At 40.2% G+C, this 15,445-nt stretch overlaps 1 protein-coding gene across 1 annotated transcript in view; it reads right to left on the bottom strand.

The window, feature by feature from the left end:
* MDN1 (midasin AAA ATPase 1) overlaps positions 1–15,445 on the bottom strand; it is a 166,378-nt gene that overhangs the window by 21,750 nt on the left and 129,183 nt on the right. Inside the window, exons 68-83 of the mRNA XM_079146702.1 lie at positions 15,265–15,359; positions 14,602–14,723; positions 13,867–14,013; positions 12,564–12,673; positions 11,854–11,927; positions 11,211–11,409; positions 9,522–9,684; positions 7,488–7,634; positions 6,877–7,003; positions 5,554–5,659; positions 4,751–4,866; positions 3,265–3,741; positions 2,776–3,002; positions 2,065–2,220; positions 1,732–1,901; positions 843–1,004 (exon numbers count right to left, since the gene is read on the bottom strand). Coding sequence (XP_079002828.1) covers positions 843–1,004; positions 1,732–1,901; positions 2,065–2,220; positions 2,776–3,002; positions 3,265–3,741; positions 4,751–4,866; positions 5,554–5,659; positions 6,877–7,003; positions 7,488–7,634; positions 9,522–9,684; positions 11,211–11,409; positions 11,854–11,927; positions 12,564–12,673; positions 13,867–14,013; positions 14,602–14,723; positions 15,265–15,359 — 2,598 coding nt within the window. The remainder of the gene's footprint in view (positions 1–842; positions 1,005–1,731; positions 1,902–2,064; positions 2,221–2,775; positions 3,003–3,264; positions 3,742–4,750; positions 4,867–5,553; positions 5,660–6,876; positions 7,004–7,487; positions 7,635–9,521; positions 9,685–11,210; positions 11,410–11,853; positions 11,928–12,563; positions 12,674–13,866; positions 14,014–14,601; positions 14,724–15,264; positions 15,360–15,445) is intronic.

The raw sequence follows: 15,445 nt of genomic DNA, 5'->3' as shown, positions 1-15,445 counted from the left end.
GGTTCTTATAAAAAATGCTTCCAAGTATAGGCAAGCTGGGCATGGTGGCACATGTCTGTAATCCTAGTCACTAGGGAGGCTGAAGCAGGAGGATCACAAGTTCAAAGCCACCCTCAGCAATTTAGCAAGGCCCTAAGCAACTCAATAAGACCCTATCTCAAGATAAAAAAATAAATAAATAAAAAGGGCTGGGGATGTGGCTTAGTGGTTAAGCGCCCCAGGGTTCAATCCCTGGTAACCCTCTGTCCTGCCAAATAGCTTACAAGTTTAGGCAAATATCACTTCACAAATGAGGAAATTAAGGCCTGTAAAGGTAAGTGACAAACTTAGAGTACAAGAATTGGATATCCCTGACAACACATTCTATAATAATGCTGAGATCTGTTACATCTCACTGTCTTCTGTCCATGAATTTCAAAGGCAGAATCTATAATCTCTACAACACTGGTGCTTTTCATAGTCCTGGCTAGTATGATTGAATAAATGAGCTACTTCCTTATTAAAGAAAAAACCCTCCTTCTAATACCAAGAGTTCTTTTATCATCTAGTTGTAATTACAAATAGTCTAAAGCAAAGCTACCAGCCTGCTAAACAGAAGCAGGGTTTAGGTAGCCCATGGAGCTGAGGAAATTCATCAGTGGGAGTTCCAAGATCTTAGTGGAAACAGGTTTAGTAAACAGGTCCCGCCTGACAAAGCCTTAAACTCTGAAGGGAGAGTAAATCAAATCAGCTTCTGCTATTTGTGCTGGTCCAAAATACAAGCCTGTGAAACCCAGCACTGTGAGGGATACAGAATATTTGGGTCCCTGATATTCCATGGTGTTCATGTGAATAGTCCTTACCTTTTGGGCAAGCTCTGTAAAGACATGGGCAAGCACAGAGAGCAGTTTTGCAGTGCTCCGGTGAGTTGCTAGAGACATGGTCAAGAAGAAGAGCACGAGGTCTGAGAAGCTGTGCAGCATGGGTACCAGACGCACCAACAAGCCACAGGCCTGGCTGAAGACCTGGTGACAAGAGAAACCAAAAGGCCTGCTCACGCTCCTATTCCTTTGGGGAGAAAAAACTTTCTAGACCTAGATAGCAACAGTGGTTATATGGCTTCATGAATGTGCTGTGTGTCACTAATGGTGAGTCATACGTGTTTGCATACCTCCCACTCACAGCTCACTGAAATTTCTTCCTTGTTCACATAAACTCTCACAAAAATGCCCTTCGAATTCTCAGTTATTGAAGTCATTTACTTCAGTGTTTTTTTTTTTAATTTTTATAAATAAATTCTAGGAAATCAAAGTTGACACTAGAGGCAATACTACAGAATAACTTAAAATGTCCTACAATATAAGCTGCTTCTCTGGACTTATTACAGAGACTACAACTTCTCACCTTGCTAGCTTTTTGTGAAGGGAATGGTGTTTGCAGAAGATGGCTGTTAAAGCTCACTGATGGTGGCAATATCCACCATTAGCACAGATACCTGGGAGTATGTGATTCGGATATGAAAGAATCTTAACTGATACTATGGATTATTAATTTCTGCACCTATGCATCTCACAATTGTAGCCCTTAGCAAGCAAACCCCAAGCTGTTATCAAAGCTTGTCAGTGACATTTACATTTACAAATGTACCAAATTCTTAGTGGTTCTGGCACTGAGACCTGCTTTGGGACTCCCTCCACTTTGCCTTGCTCAGCCCATTCTGAAGAGCAAGAAGTTTGTATAGAAGCTGGTTACCGTGTGCTTCGATGCAGTTTCATCCTCACTGTACGATTTTAGCCTCTCCAATAGCTCAGAGATGGCAGAAATTATTTTCTGCACATGTAAAGTGCTCACATCAGCCCAGAAGTCATCATCTAAGAGTTTTGTTAGATGTCCTGGTTGCAGTCTCTCAAAGCTTGCTCCCTCTTTCAATCAGAGAAAATAACGACATGATAAGCAAAAAGTAATGCTTTTATCCCTATTCATGCACAATCATCTGTTTCTAATATTTATTCTTAACTATTTAGCCACAGAAAATTACATTACAAAAACTGAATCAATTATAAATCTAATTTTTGTCCGACATACCATCCTCCTCTTGTGGTCTTTTTTGGTCAGGGCTTTCCTCTGCATTTTCACTGTTTCTTTCTACTAAGTTCTGGATGGCACAGAGGATGGCTCGGATGGCAATTTCCATTTGTTCTGCAAAATCTTCAATGAAGCTTTCATCCAACATTGGGTGTCCTAGTAAGTAACAGTGCAAAACAATAACCACCAATCACTAGCTTTGATACTTCTGAAAATCATTAACAATACTCATTTATTATTTAACAAATGGCCACTTTGAGCACTTTCTATGTGGTATACTACTGTGCTAAGCTGTGCTGGATGCAAGGTTTATAGCAAGATACATTCCTTGCCTAGATAAATCTACAAATTTATCATCTTGTATTAGAATGAATTTACAAAAAATGCTAAAAATATAAAAGTAACAGTTAAGATGGTATGCATAAACACCAAATTTAGTCCCAAGCTTTTCAGTCTAAGAGACAACTATGATGGTAAGCCTGTGTTGCCTTCCTACCTGTGTACACCAAAACATCCAACAGGTTAACCACCTAAAGACAAGGCATTCAAACAAGTGAGAAAAAACAGTTGAGAGCTGATGCTAATTCTAACCACACTCCTTATCTTAGAACCCCAGACAGGTATATCTAAACAAAACATAACCCAGACTTAAATCTACAAGACATCATTCTATGTTGAATTTTCACTTTTTCCTTTCTGAATAATCCTCACCTCCATGGCTGCCTGAAGTGAGCAGACGTGTTTTCCAAGTAGTAAAGTCATCCATGGCTTTATTGATTTCTCCTCTTACGTACTCCAGGCTTTCAACTAAACTCATTTGTGGTTCTGTTTGCTCAACCTCTATCCCTGGAAGAACGAACAAGGACTCTAGGCCTTGCAAATGAGCTGACACTTGGGACAAGCAACTCAGCCCAGAAGAGCAAACTTCAAAATCTTTCCTGCAACAGAAATGCCACAATGTTGAAAGGAAGGGGCTACAACACTTGTATGCACACACACACACCCCTCCTTCTAACCCACTAAAAAATGTACGCTGGGCAAAACCCACCATCTGAAGGTTAGAGTAAGACTGTCAAGTGCCATGTAGATCCACTGAACAACAATGGACTAAAGCATACTTCTTTTCATAATTTTATCCCATGACAAACTCTGAATAAGTACCTAAGCACATAAAGGAAGAGTAAAGATAGACACACTCACCATGAATGAAAGAGGGTCTCACAAGACTGCTGCCTAATTTTGTCAACATCAGCTTTCACTGTTTTTATGGTTTTCAGCATCTCTGTTAACCCTGAAACTGACTGTTGCCAAAGCTGGTCTTGTTTCCGCATCTGGCAACCAGAGGGCAGTTGACTTCCAGGTACTGGGGATGGGTAGCTCAGATCAAAGGGTGGCACTACTCCGGACAGAAGTCCCTTGATGAGTTCTGGTCTTTCCAGGTGGGTGTCTGAAGGCTGACCCTGAAATGGAGCATTTCCATCACCTGCAGCTGGTTCTGCACTAGGACAGCACTGGAAGAGCCAGGAAAACTGCTCAAGCAGAATCTGGGTCTGCATGGCCAGGTGCTGCAGTCGCTCTGTCCACTGTTGCACACTGTCCTGAGGTGGAAAGGCCACAGGGTAGACCAGAGGCCTTGCCAACCTGTTGTGAATTTCCTGTACACAGCAGAGAAGGTTCCTGTGCAGAAAAACCCATAAAGAAAACACAATAGTATTTTCAACCATGTCACTGTGTTGTTTTTAATAGTAAATTTATACAAATCATACAAATTTATACAAAGTATACAAATTTACTTTAGACAAGCATAGTTTTTTCCATGTAAATAAGAAGGGCTACAGTATAGTTCAGTGGTAGAGCACTTGCCTAGCATGTGTAAGGCCCTGGGTTTGATTCCCAGCGCCTCAACAAAAGAGAGAGACAAAGAAAGAATACCCCAGATAGGTATGAAGTCTGTTAAAATGCCTCCTAGAACATTTAAACACAAGGTTGTTCTTTCAGAACAGGTATCAAAACTAATGGCTTTTCACCTGATCTTTAGAGCCCTCTTAAAACCAACACAAAATCACATCATTGTAGGGATTTCAAAAACTAATATCTAGTAAATGTGTGATACCTTACTAAATAAACCCTAATGAACGGAGCAGAAAATAGATGAAGCCAAAGTAAAGAGAGTCTGGAAATATTATCTTTCAGCCAAGAATCCATTCAACAGATGATGACAGCCTTCCTGTCTTCATCTTTTAATCATGTGTTTCCATTGAGAAATATCCATTTATGGATCATCAAATTGCCACTTGAGGATCCCCAAATGCTAACAGAAACAGACTCAATCTAATCTCTGTTCAGAGATGGAAATGTCCCAAATATAAATATAACCTTATCAGCCCACAGGAACTTGGACTTTCAGCAACCTCATTCCAGACCCAAGTATAGTTCACCCAAGATAATTTTCAGTCTGACACAGCCCTGATTGCATTCCCTAGGCCTCATTCTCCCAAAAGGTGTGGCCAGAGGAATACTGCCAAAACCTAGCTGCAGAGTTAAGAGAAAACCTGTCCCCTTACTTGGGTCTCACATTCATTTCACAGTTGAGAGCAGGTCTTGCTCCCCTCAACACCTGAAGCAACTGAGCTTGACTTACATATTTACACCATGTCAGTTTATGCTACAACCCATCAGCTGATACCTGAGAATAATCCACTGCTCAGTCAGCATGGTCAGAGAGCGCCGCTGTCGGATGAGCATCTTCATCAGGTGTGCTGAGAACCCTTTACACCTCTCAATGTTGCCCAGGCCCATCTCCTGGCAGAAGTAGAAGGAAGAGCATGCTGTAGGTGTTGCTGGTAAACATCACCCAGGGAGGGTCTAAAAGAAAGCTGTTATTCCAAGAAAAATTCTCAGGGTAGAGTCCCTTGTTTATATAAGCTGAGGATGTGCTGCATTCTAGAGGCAGTACATTCATCTTTATGAGCAGTGGTTCTCAGATTATGCCTCCACATATCATTGTTATTCCATCAATAGGAACTACGATGAAGTGTTTAAAAAGATTAAGTTGGCATATGTGAAGTCTTTCTTCCATATTTTTCTTATAGTTGGTCCTGTTGGTGAATGTATGTAATAAAATTTACCACAAGACAGTCTTTGGGTACAATGGCACACACCTGTAAGCCCAGCTACTCAGAAGGCTGAGGCAGGAGGATCAAATGTCTGATGTCAGCCTCAGCAACTCAGACCCTGTTTCAAAATAAAAAGGTCTGGGGTTGTAGCTCAGTGGGAAAGGACCTGGATGGTGGGCAGGGGGAGTGTGAGGGGGTATGACTTAGCACAAAATTATACTGATTTATTATATTTTGGGTTTAATGAGTTTTGCTAAAGTTCAGTTGCTTCCACTAATGGGCTGTTATCACGTGACAAGGTCTGAAAATGCTACCCTGGGATGAATAGGAGATTTCCCTAGACCCTTACAATTCTCATACTGTATAATTCTACCTTGGCAGGAGTTGCAAGGGCTATGTTAAGCCTGGCATGCCTTGCAAGACAGCGATAAAAATACTTCTGGCATCCATCCCAAGAAGATGAGATTTCTGTAAGCAGCCTGGAAAATAAATCAATAATTAATTACTTAATTAAAGCCATAATCTCCCACTCCCGATCCTGAAGACTCAGAAATTGGTACTATTTGGCCACTATAAAAAGCCAATAGTCTATATAGATTTGTTATGAGAATTCACTCATTCTTCTTTTATATGAAGGATGTGTTGTATATTTAACACCAGAAGTATCATGGGGGAAATCAATTTGATGACCATATGGTTCCCTCAGTGAAATCTTTATAACTATCTTGTCAGTGGAGGTTAGGGGCCATAAATCCTGATGCTTATACAGGGGCTAGGCAGATAAAATAAATGATTAATGACAGCAAAGCACAAAATGATACATGGCAGTGACAGCTGACCTCAATATGGGGGAGGCCACAGGGGTTGCTGAAGACTAAAGCAAACTACTAGAGAATACACTACTCAGCTATATAGCAAACTGTTGACCAAATGGGAATGCAAGTTCACATGGCAGATTATCCTAAAAAACTAAAAATTCAATGCCAGTATAAAATTGCCTCTTTTTACAATGCTGTGTTGCATTCAAATTTAAAGCCCTAGCAGGGCTACTAAACAAACAAAACACATGCAAATCATTATTTACAACAACCTTTGTGTGAATATTAACAAACAAATAGCTCTGTTTGCTGGGTCTTGGTGACACATCCTGAAATCCCAGCTGTTAAGGAGGCTAAGGCAGGAGTATCAGGAGTTCAAAGGCAGCCTCAGTAACTTAGTGAGGCCCTAAGCAACTTAGTGAAACCTTGTCTGAAATAAAAGATAAAAAGGGCTGGTGATGTGGCTTGGTGGTTAAGAAGCCCTGGGTTCAATCAGAAAGAAAAGAAAAGCAAGCAAGCAAGCTAGCTCTGTTTGTTTCAAAAGTTTATGGGATTTTATATTTGAGAATATATGAGAACTTGGATATATCACAGGCAGTGAACAATGTGGCCATTCTTTCAGATTCAAACAAAATGACTAGCCCTGAGGAAAACCACAGGACCAGGAAAAAAGAACACAGGCTGCAGGTGTAGCTCAGTGTTAGAACATGTGCTTAGCAGGTATAAGGCCCTGGATTCAAAACAACCACCATCACCAAAAACAAACAAACAAAAACAAAAAACAAAACAAATAGGAGAGGTGAATGCCTCATTTTGGCAAATGAGGACACAGAGGCTTGAATGACTTGGTCCATTTGTAATTAAACAAACAAACAAACCTAGAATCAGCTTCCTGAGTACTGCTGACTATGGACAATGCACTCCGGAGATCTAATGGGTGAAGGTGAAGCATCTCTTGAGGAGTTTTTGAGCGGGCCCAGGCAAGACCTTTGCGATATGACAAACCTAGGAGATAGCATTCATTTAAGCAAAGAAACTCAGGGAGAAAAGATATGCCCCCTTCATCTCTACCATTCAAAGCAAAGTCCTGTGAACACCATCACCCAGCAGTTTATCAGAAATGCAAATTTGGGCCCTGCCCTACACCAACTGAAACAGGATCAGTGCCTACACTTTAACAAGAGTCCCCAGGTGACTTACATACTCAGTAAAATTTGGGAAACACTGCTGTCTGTGTTGGAAAGATGGGTACTACACAGCATATAAGAGATCTTACTACAAAACTGAAAATATTTGGGAATCATCAATGATTCACGATAGGATTTTCCAGCATGTGACTAGAACACTTTTTGACATTTCAAAACCTTATGTTTCACTTTGTTTTCTAGACACTGTCTCAACTGTTTCCAGAATTCTCCCAAATCACCCTATTTGTTTTCTTCCCCACAAAGCTGATTGTATTTCATAGGGTTTCAGGTGAGTACCTTACCAGCTTTTGCAAGGTGTTTAAAGAGGTCTGATAAAGCTCGCTGCTTCTGCATGAGAATATGCTTGGCTTCTGACTGCTGCTTCTCCTTTTCTGCAGAGGGCTCCACTTTTAAGCTCTGCAGCTCACTTACAGAAGAAATCACTTCACCTGTGAGATGAAATAAAAAAGAAAATCCCAGGGCTTATTATCAAGTTACTCAAAACCAAGGATATTTTATGGCAGTGAGGATCGGGTACCACTGATCTCTATATCTAACATGGTCCCTAGCACTTGGCAAATGCTCAGTATGTGTTTGAATGAAACTGGTCAAGATGCCTGGGAATTGGGGGAGATGATGACATATGGGAGTTCTTATCTCTTGACAACAAACAAGCCAATTTTTTAAAAAAATTATGACTTTTACAGTCCATTGAGCAAAAAAGGCATTTGTGAGTACCAACTACATGCAGTATATTATACTAGGAATTTTAATCACCTGAGGAAAATTTCTGATAAATACAGTATGCACTATGTTCCTACCCTAAGCCAGTACTTGGTAAATGATCTTTAATCTGCACAATTTCAGAAGCACTTATTTGCAGCATCCATTTTACAGACTTAAAAGAAAGGTTCAGAGAGATCTGGTAATTTTCTAAAGGCCATTCAGCTGCCCTACCCAACTCCAAAACCCAAGTTCTTCTATAGCTCCACTCCCTTCCTGAATACATGACATAAAGAAGCTGATATTTTGCCACACAATTATGCCCAGCTCCACAAAATTCCTGTGTAAAAGTCCAAACCCCTAATATCTTAGAATGTGACTATATTTGGAGATAGGGCCTTTAAAGATCTAAGTAAAATGAGGGTAGGTCCTAACCCATTCTTATTAGAATCTCTAAAAGAAATTAGGACACAGAGAACACACAGATGAAGAGTGACTATGTAAAAACAGAAAGTGACCATCTGCAAGATCTGCAAGCAGAGAAGGCCTTAGAAGAAATCAACTCTGCTGACATGTTGACCTTAGACTTTTAGCTTATGGATTTGTGACAATAAATTTCTGCTGGTTAAGCCACTCAGGCTGTGGTACTCTGTTAAGGCTACCTTGGCAGACTAACATAAGCACTTATGAGATAAGGACAAGTACACATTTGGAGGACTGGCAGAAAAGAGAAGCTTCTATATGTCACACACTGTGTCCCTTTTCCAAGAGATGCACCTGGATCTGTGTTCCGCTCACTCTCATCCACAGGATCAGTGATAGGTCACCTTGAGGGATGGACAGTAGGCTATTATTTAAGCTGTAAAAACCAAGAGATCCCAACATCAGACTGAGGCCTAATTAAAGGAAGGCTGGCCTCACTGCAACATCATATTCAGCAGAGCTGGATAGGGATGAGGCGGCTGGTAAAAGGCTGCCAAAAGCCCAGTCTGTTAAGATCTGGATTCCCCTCCCAGCCACTATTCTATTGGACAACAGAGCATATCTTGGCTCTCTCATTCTTGTACTACCCTGCGCAAAGATGGCTGGGAAACGAATGGCAACATTTCTCTGAAGTGAAGCAAGCAAGAAAAAGACTATGGATGAATCCTTTCCATTTTATTCAAGGGAGATATTCTGAGAGATGGGGTTAGCTTAGAGACTGGGAAATCCACCTCTGTGTCCCTTTACCCATGCCCTCAGCCAATAAGAACTAGCATGGATGGGCTATTATAGAAAATGGCCAGGCTGCAAGTGGTGGCACACATTTAAGAGTCCTAGCTACTTGGAAGGCAGAGGGGAGGACCACTTAAGCCCAGGGGTTTGAGACCATCCTAGGCAACACAGTTATCACTAGTTTACATCCAAGGATTACACACGGAAAATGAGCAAAGTTGGTGTGTTCTCAGTGGGCTCCTCTTTGAGCTCTACTAGTTTTTAGCCCATGGCTTATTCAGTTAACTATTGCTATACAAAATGTTAAAAAAAATAACACAGGCACCACATTTCCCAGCCCTCCTGGGCCCCTGAGGAAGTGAGAGAGAACAAGTTCCACCCTCGCCTATGACACCCACCAGTGAACTGATCAAGGCCCTCCACAAGGTGAGGCAGGGAGCTCTCTTTCATGAATGTCAGGGACATCTTCCTCATTCGTTTCATGAGCTTTGGCAAGCGTCGCAGAAGTTTCCCTTCCACAGAGAAAGGAGCAGCACCCTGTTGCCGTTCTGGAACTGTACCCTATGAGACAAGTACAGGTTAGTCTCATTGCCAAGAATGACAGTAATAGTTTAAATCTACACAGATGCTAAATTTAAATGGTGCATGTGTACACACAATGCCCCCACCCCTGCTCAGCAAATATAAAGTAAATACCACCTCAGAAGCCTCATGAGAACAAATGTAGCACCAAAATTAAAACAAGACATATACTATGGATATTTCAGAACTGTATTACTGCTCTGCACTTGAGCACTGAAACACAAGGACACCGCCCCCTCTACTGAGCAAGACTTTCTATTCTAGTCACAAGGAGACTCTGGTTTTGACCTATAAATGTGGAAGAATGCATAATATAACTGCTGCCCTTATTAAGATACTAAAGCCACATTGTTGTTTCTCAGACAGACAAGCAAGGCAAAAGTGGTCCACATCATCCTACTTCCTCTACCACCTACCCTGCCCTCCAATTTCTAAGCAACAGTTCAAATATTAGGAATTCAAATATTAGATGAAGGGTCAAGAGCCTTTGTGCACTGGGGGATATTTTTTTTTCCTGAAGAATCCCTACAATTCCTACGCTATTATCATTAGCAAACCAAAAATTTTAAAGAAGCAGAAGCAGTGAGCAGATGAATGTAGTAAAAATAAAAATTTGAGTGTTATATATCTATACAGTCATCTGTATTTCATTTCTGTAATCCTTTGGAACTATCCAATTTTAAAATAGCTCAGTGAATGCAGCAGCAACCAAGACACAGTCCTTACTGTCAAGGAGTTCATGGTCTAGTAGGGGGATTAGAACTCACAAACAAGTGATAGCAGATCAATGTGAAAAGTACATTAATAAATATATACAACCTATTGAGGAAAAGGTTAATAGAGTCAACCAACGATACTAAAAGATAGTCAGAAAAAAACTGCATCTGTACTGAATAAATGAATTAAAATAGCTTAGTGATCTCCATTACTAACTCGTTGGTGGTAAGTCCAACAGGAAGCCCAAAGCAATTACTCCCTTGAGGAATGTTCCCCAATCCTGCAAGTCCCACACTAAGTGGAACTGCTGGAACTGTCATCCTAAAACAGAGCTGCTCACTCAGGATCTGTCATATTTTCAGGAACTTTACAAGCCAACTCTTAACTGTGGTGTTGGAAATCAGCCCTGGTGGGAATATTTATACTGCAGGAATCAGTGATCACCAAGAACCAGTAAGCACATCACTGCACATTCATCCCTGTGCAGCAGCTTCCTCAGGTGGCTCCAAAGGCAACCACAATGGCATTTTCTTAAATTGATGCTCCAAATCTTCCCCTATGGATAGTTCAAAGATAACCACAACAAAGGCTAACATTAAACTTTTAGCACCAAGAAAAAGTTTCTGCCTTATTCTGCAACAGAGTCAGGTAAACAAATATTAAAACACATCCAAAGAGTTGGACTTCAAAGGCATTTTCTTGTCTACTTCTCAGGACACTCCTTAGAAATAAAACAGATTCTACCTGACTAGCTGGTGGAATAAGCACAAAGTCCCACAAGCTGGTACCTGGTCTGCTGCTGGCCGGGCTAACAGGGTCTCCCTCAGTGCCCTGCTCAGACTCTGGATGGGAGATGCCTCACTTGTGGCTTCATCTGTTGACCTCGGCAAACAGTCAGGCTGTTCCTCCTTATCACTCTCCACCAAGGATGACCGACAGGGTTCACTCAGGATAGTTTCAAATTTCTTCATGAATTTAAAGAGGGTTCTGACCCCAGGTGGTAATAGAAATAAGAAGAAAAAAATGGATTGCAAAGTGAAATTTTTTAAGAAATTAAAACACATCATACATGTTAAGTGACAAAAATATATGGCAAGTTTGCCATCCCCCTTTTCTAGAAGAAAATATTGAAGCCAGGAATGATGGGATCGCTTTGCTCAAGATAAACAATTGGTAGGCAACAGATGAGATGGTCAGTCCTTCCAGACCACACGGCATGCTCTGTCTCAAGGCATACCCATTCTTCCTGCAGGGAGACTTTGCTCTGGCCAACTGGGCAAGGTGTAGAAAAGGCACACTGAAACTACCTAGGGTTTTTTCCCAGAAGTTCAAGGCATCTGTATTAAGCCAGACCATAGTAACAATGTAGTCTTGCTACCTACCACACAAAATTATGAGTTTTAGTCACCCTAGTTTTAAAACATAAATTACCTATGTGTCTTTTCCACAGACTGTTTAATGGACCAGAAGCTCACGTCATTCCACTTCGATATCTTAACAAATTCCTGAAAGATAAATGAAGCTCAAGAAACAGCTTTATAAAGCTGGTGTCATTCTGGTTTTTTTCTAATTTATTTTTTTACAAAGATCAGAACCCACTCCATCCCAAACATAGGACTGTGTGTCAAGGAACAAATAAAACAAGTCTAAAAGAGGAACCATGTATTTGTCTCTAAGCTATCAATAAGAATGCTGCTACAATCAACAGGTCAGTTGGTATGTACTCCAACTTAGAAACTACTGAGTCAGTCATGTCCCTTTTGCCAGGGGTTGGATCCACAACCACTGAAAGTATCAAAGCTCTCCTTTTCCCCATCCTTAAATGGTTCATGAACCCATACAATAGGGCATGCCGTGAGGTGGACAAAGAGCCTTGGCAAGATCAGAGGACACAAGAGGCTTCTGTAGAACTCCTCTGAGGAAACTCTGCCAAGGCATCACTCCACTGACCCCTCACACACTTGGTCAGGTCAGAATGGGGCGAACACCATGAAACGTCAGTCTTGTTATACAACTTGCATCATTTGCCTCTATTCCCCTAGGCCCTGGCCTTTGTTAAATGGATCAAAGAACAGAACTAAAGAAAAAGAATTTGTTGGTTGTCTTCTCCCCCAAATGATCATAACAGTTGTTCATCTTACTTTAAGTTCTTTTTCTAGTGGGGAACGAAGTTCCATGATTTTGGCCTGGACCCGGTCAAAGAATTGCTTGTAATAATGGTACAAGTTCCATAGAACACTGCAAAGTGAATCTGGAAGAAATGAAAAGGAAACAACACACCACACTTGCTGCATGTGCTTCTGGTGCCACTTGGGGGCTTCACATTTCAGTGACGTGCCTTCCTTATTACTCTTTATGCCATGCAATTACAGCACTTGCTCAGGCAGATTATTTAGGAAGCCTGTCTGAGGAAATTCACAGAGATGGCAGGCTAAACACGAATCTGTTTTTCATTTCAGCTTATAGCAGATTTTTGTTCTTACTGCTCTGTAGTTCTTAAAGAAGAGGTATGCAAATAAGTTCTGTAAAATTGCTACTTCAAAATTTTATCTGAATCATAAAATCACTGAACATTGCAACTGTTTTAAACGTTTGCATAGTAACAGGGTCACCTCAATTGTTCATTCATGTACATCCTATGCTCACTTCATAGTTTTGTCCTAAACCTGCTGTAGTCAAGGGTAGTTAACTTATAGTAGCAATTTTACATGCAGTTCCTTGATATATGGCAGTGTTCTCACTAGATCAAAGAACATAATAATGGCCTGGATCAAGCACTGGCTTAGCAGGAAATATATAGTATCCAGATGGAAAGACGTACTGCCTGACATACCAGTTCTCAATAACTTCATCTGGCAAAAAAAAAAATAATAATAAAATAAATAAATAAATAAATAAATAAATATATATTTATATTTATAAATATAAATTATAAATAAATAAATAAATAAATAAATAAATATAAATCATAAATAAATAAATAAATAAATAAATATATATTTATATTTATAAATATATATTTATTTATTTATTTATTTTGTACTAGGGAATGAAACCAGGGGCACTTTACCACTGAGTTACATCCCTAGTTCTTTTATTTATTTTAAGGCAGGGTCTCACTTAACTGCAGAGGCTGGCCTCAAAATTGCAATCCTCCTGTCTCAGCCTCCCCAAATCACTAGGATTATAGGTGTGTGCCATCATGCCTGGCTCATTTGACAATCTGCTTCTGCCAGAGTTCACTAGTCACTGCTTTATCTATAATCAGCTTTACTTTACTCTGAATATATCTGTATCTAGTGTGAATCATATTAAAATTAAAAAGATAATTAGAAGTGTCTTGTTTAAAACCTGACGTGCAAAAATCAACTGTCTCATGTGGAGGATGCAAACCCTAACCCATTTTAACAGTGCACTATAAAAGAAAAAAAAAAAAATCCTCACCCTTTCCTTCAACTTGTGGCATCAGCAAGACATGACAATGGAAAACCAGCAACATCTGAAGTCGCACGTGGAACTCCCCCAGAGAGGATCCCTCAATAAATGCTTGTAATGTGCTGACCAGCAACATCAGAGTCATCTGTTTGTCATCTTTAGAGATTAAAAGAGGAAAACATATATGCTTTCAATCACCACACACGGTCCCTAGCACGCATGCAGTCTACCATGGACTATAACAAGGGATGGCCATTAGTAGGAATCAGAATTAAAGCCATGCTTTGAAGCAAAGACCACAGCTAAAGGGTGACTGCTTTAAAAATAACAGTTGCATACAAGGTATATGTTAAATGCATTCACAGCAACTGAATTGAATTATAAGTTTTTTTTTTTTTTTTTTTTTTTAAAACTCAAGCATGTTAACTACTACCTAACCAAAATGGTAACTTTCATTTTGAATCATGGACAGGGAGAATAGAGAATAACAAAACTTTATACGACTGGTTCTCCAGACTTCGGACAAGTCACTTAAACCTCTGTGACTTTCACTATTATTCTCTCAGTAAGAAAAGAACTACACAGCCTTCTTGGATGAGTTCTCACTAATATGAAATCAAATGGTACCTCTCATGTGAAAGTAGCTGACGGGAGGAGAAACAGGAGCAGGTAAATCCTACACTTTGCAGTACTCAATTTAGCTTGAAACCACTGAATAAGCAGGGAGCTCCTGCCAGGTATTACCTTCTTGTTCTTCTGTTTGCTCCTGCATGTGCTTCTCAAGCATCTGGTAGATGGAGAACCAGTGCTTGGTGGATTTCTCAGTGTGGCGCTTCATAGTATTATCCAAACTCATGGACCAACAGCTGAAACGTAAGAAAATGAAGCCATGAAGACATTTAGGCAAATCCATTTGAAAAATGTGAAATCACAGAAACTAAATCCTCATATTCTCACAAATGGAGATAGAAAAAGCTACCCATTTTGCTGTGTATGGCCTTTAAGAAATAAAACAAGAATGTATGGCATGAGGTGGGCACAGTGGTGCACACCTGTAATTTTAGTGACTTGGGAAGTTTAGGTGGGAGGACTACGAATTAGAGGCCAGTCTCAGAAATTTAGCAAGACTGTCTCAAAATGAAAACTAAAAAGGGATGGGGATGTAGCTCACTTAGAGTGCCCCTGGGTTCAAACCCCAGTACTGCAAAAAAGAAAAAAAAAAAAAAAAGATTAAAAAATAAGAATGGTCCTTTTAAAGACATTTTAATGCCCTGCTTTAAACTCAGTGATTAATGGCCAAAAAAAGCAGGTTCTGTAACTGCCATACAACATAAACCCTCAAGAAACCCATCAATATCTAACAGTCCTTATCAATTAAGTTTAAGAGGGTGAGGGAGAGTCACTTACTTCAACTCCAGTTTGCGCCACCGAATGATCATCTGACTGACCAAATCAAGATGTTTCCGCAGAGACAAAGCTCGACTTGCATTCTCCTCCCAGTCCTAAAGGGGTATTTAAAAAAAAAGAGAATTTACTATGCCCTTTATAGAGCCCCATAATCATGTACTCCCTCAAAAACATTTCAAAC

Source organism: Sciurus vulgaris, assembly GCF_902686455.1.
Source record: "Sciurus vulgaris genome assembly, chromosome: 7".
NCBI classification, from domain to species: Eukaryota; Metazoa; Chordata; class Mammalia; order Rodentia; family Sciuridae; genus Sciurus; species Sciurus vulgaris.
Note: the sequence above shows the minus strand (reverse complement) of the source record. Positions and strands in the feature narration are given on the sequence as shown.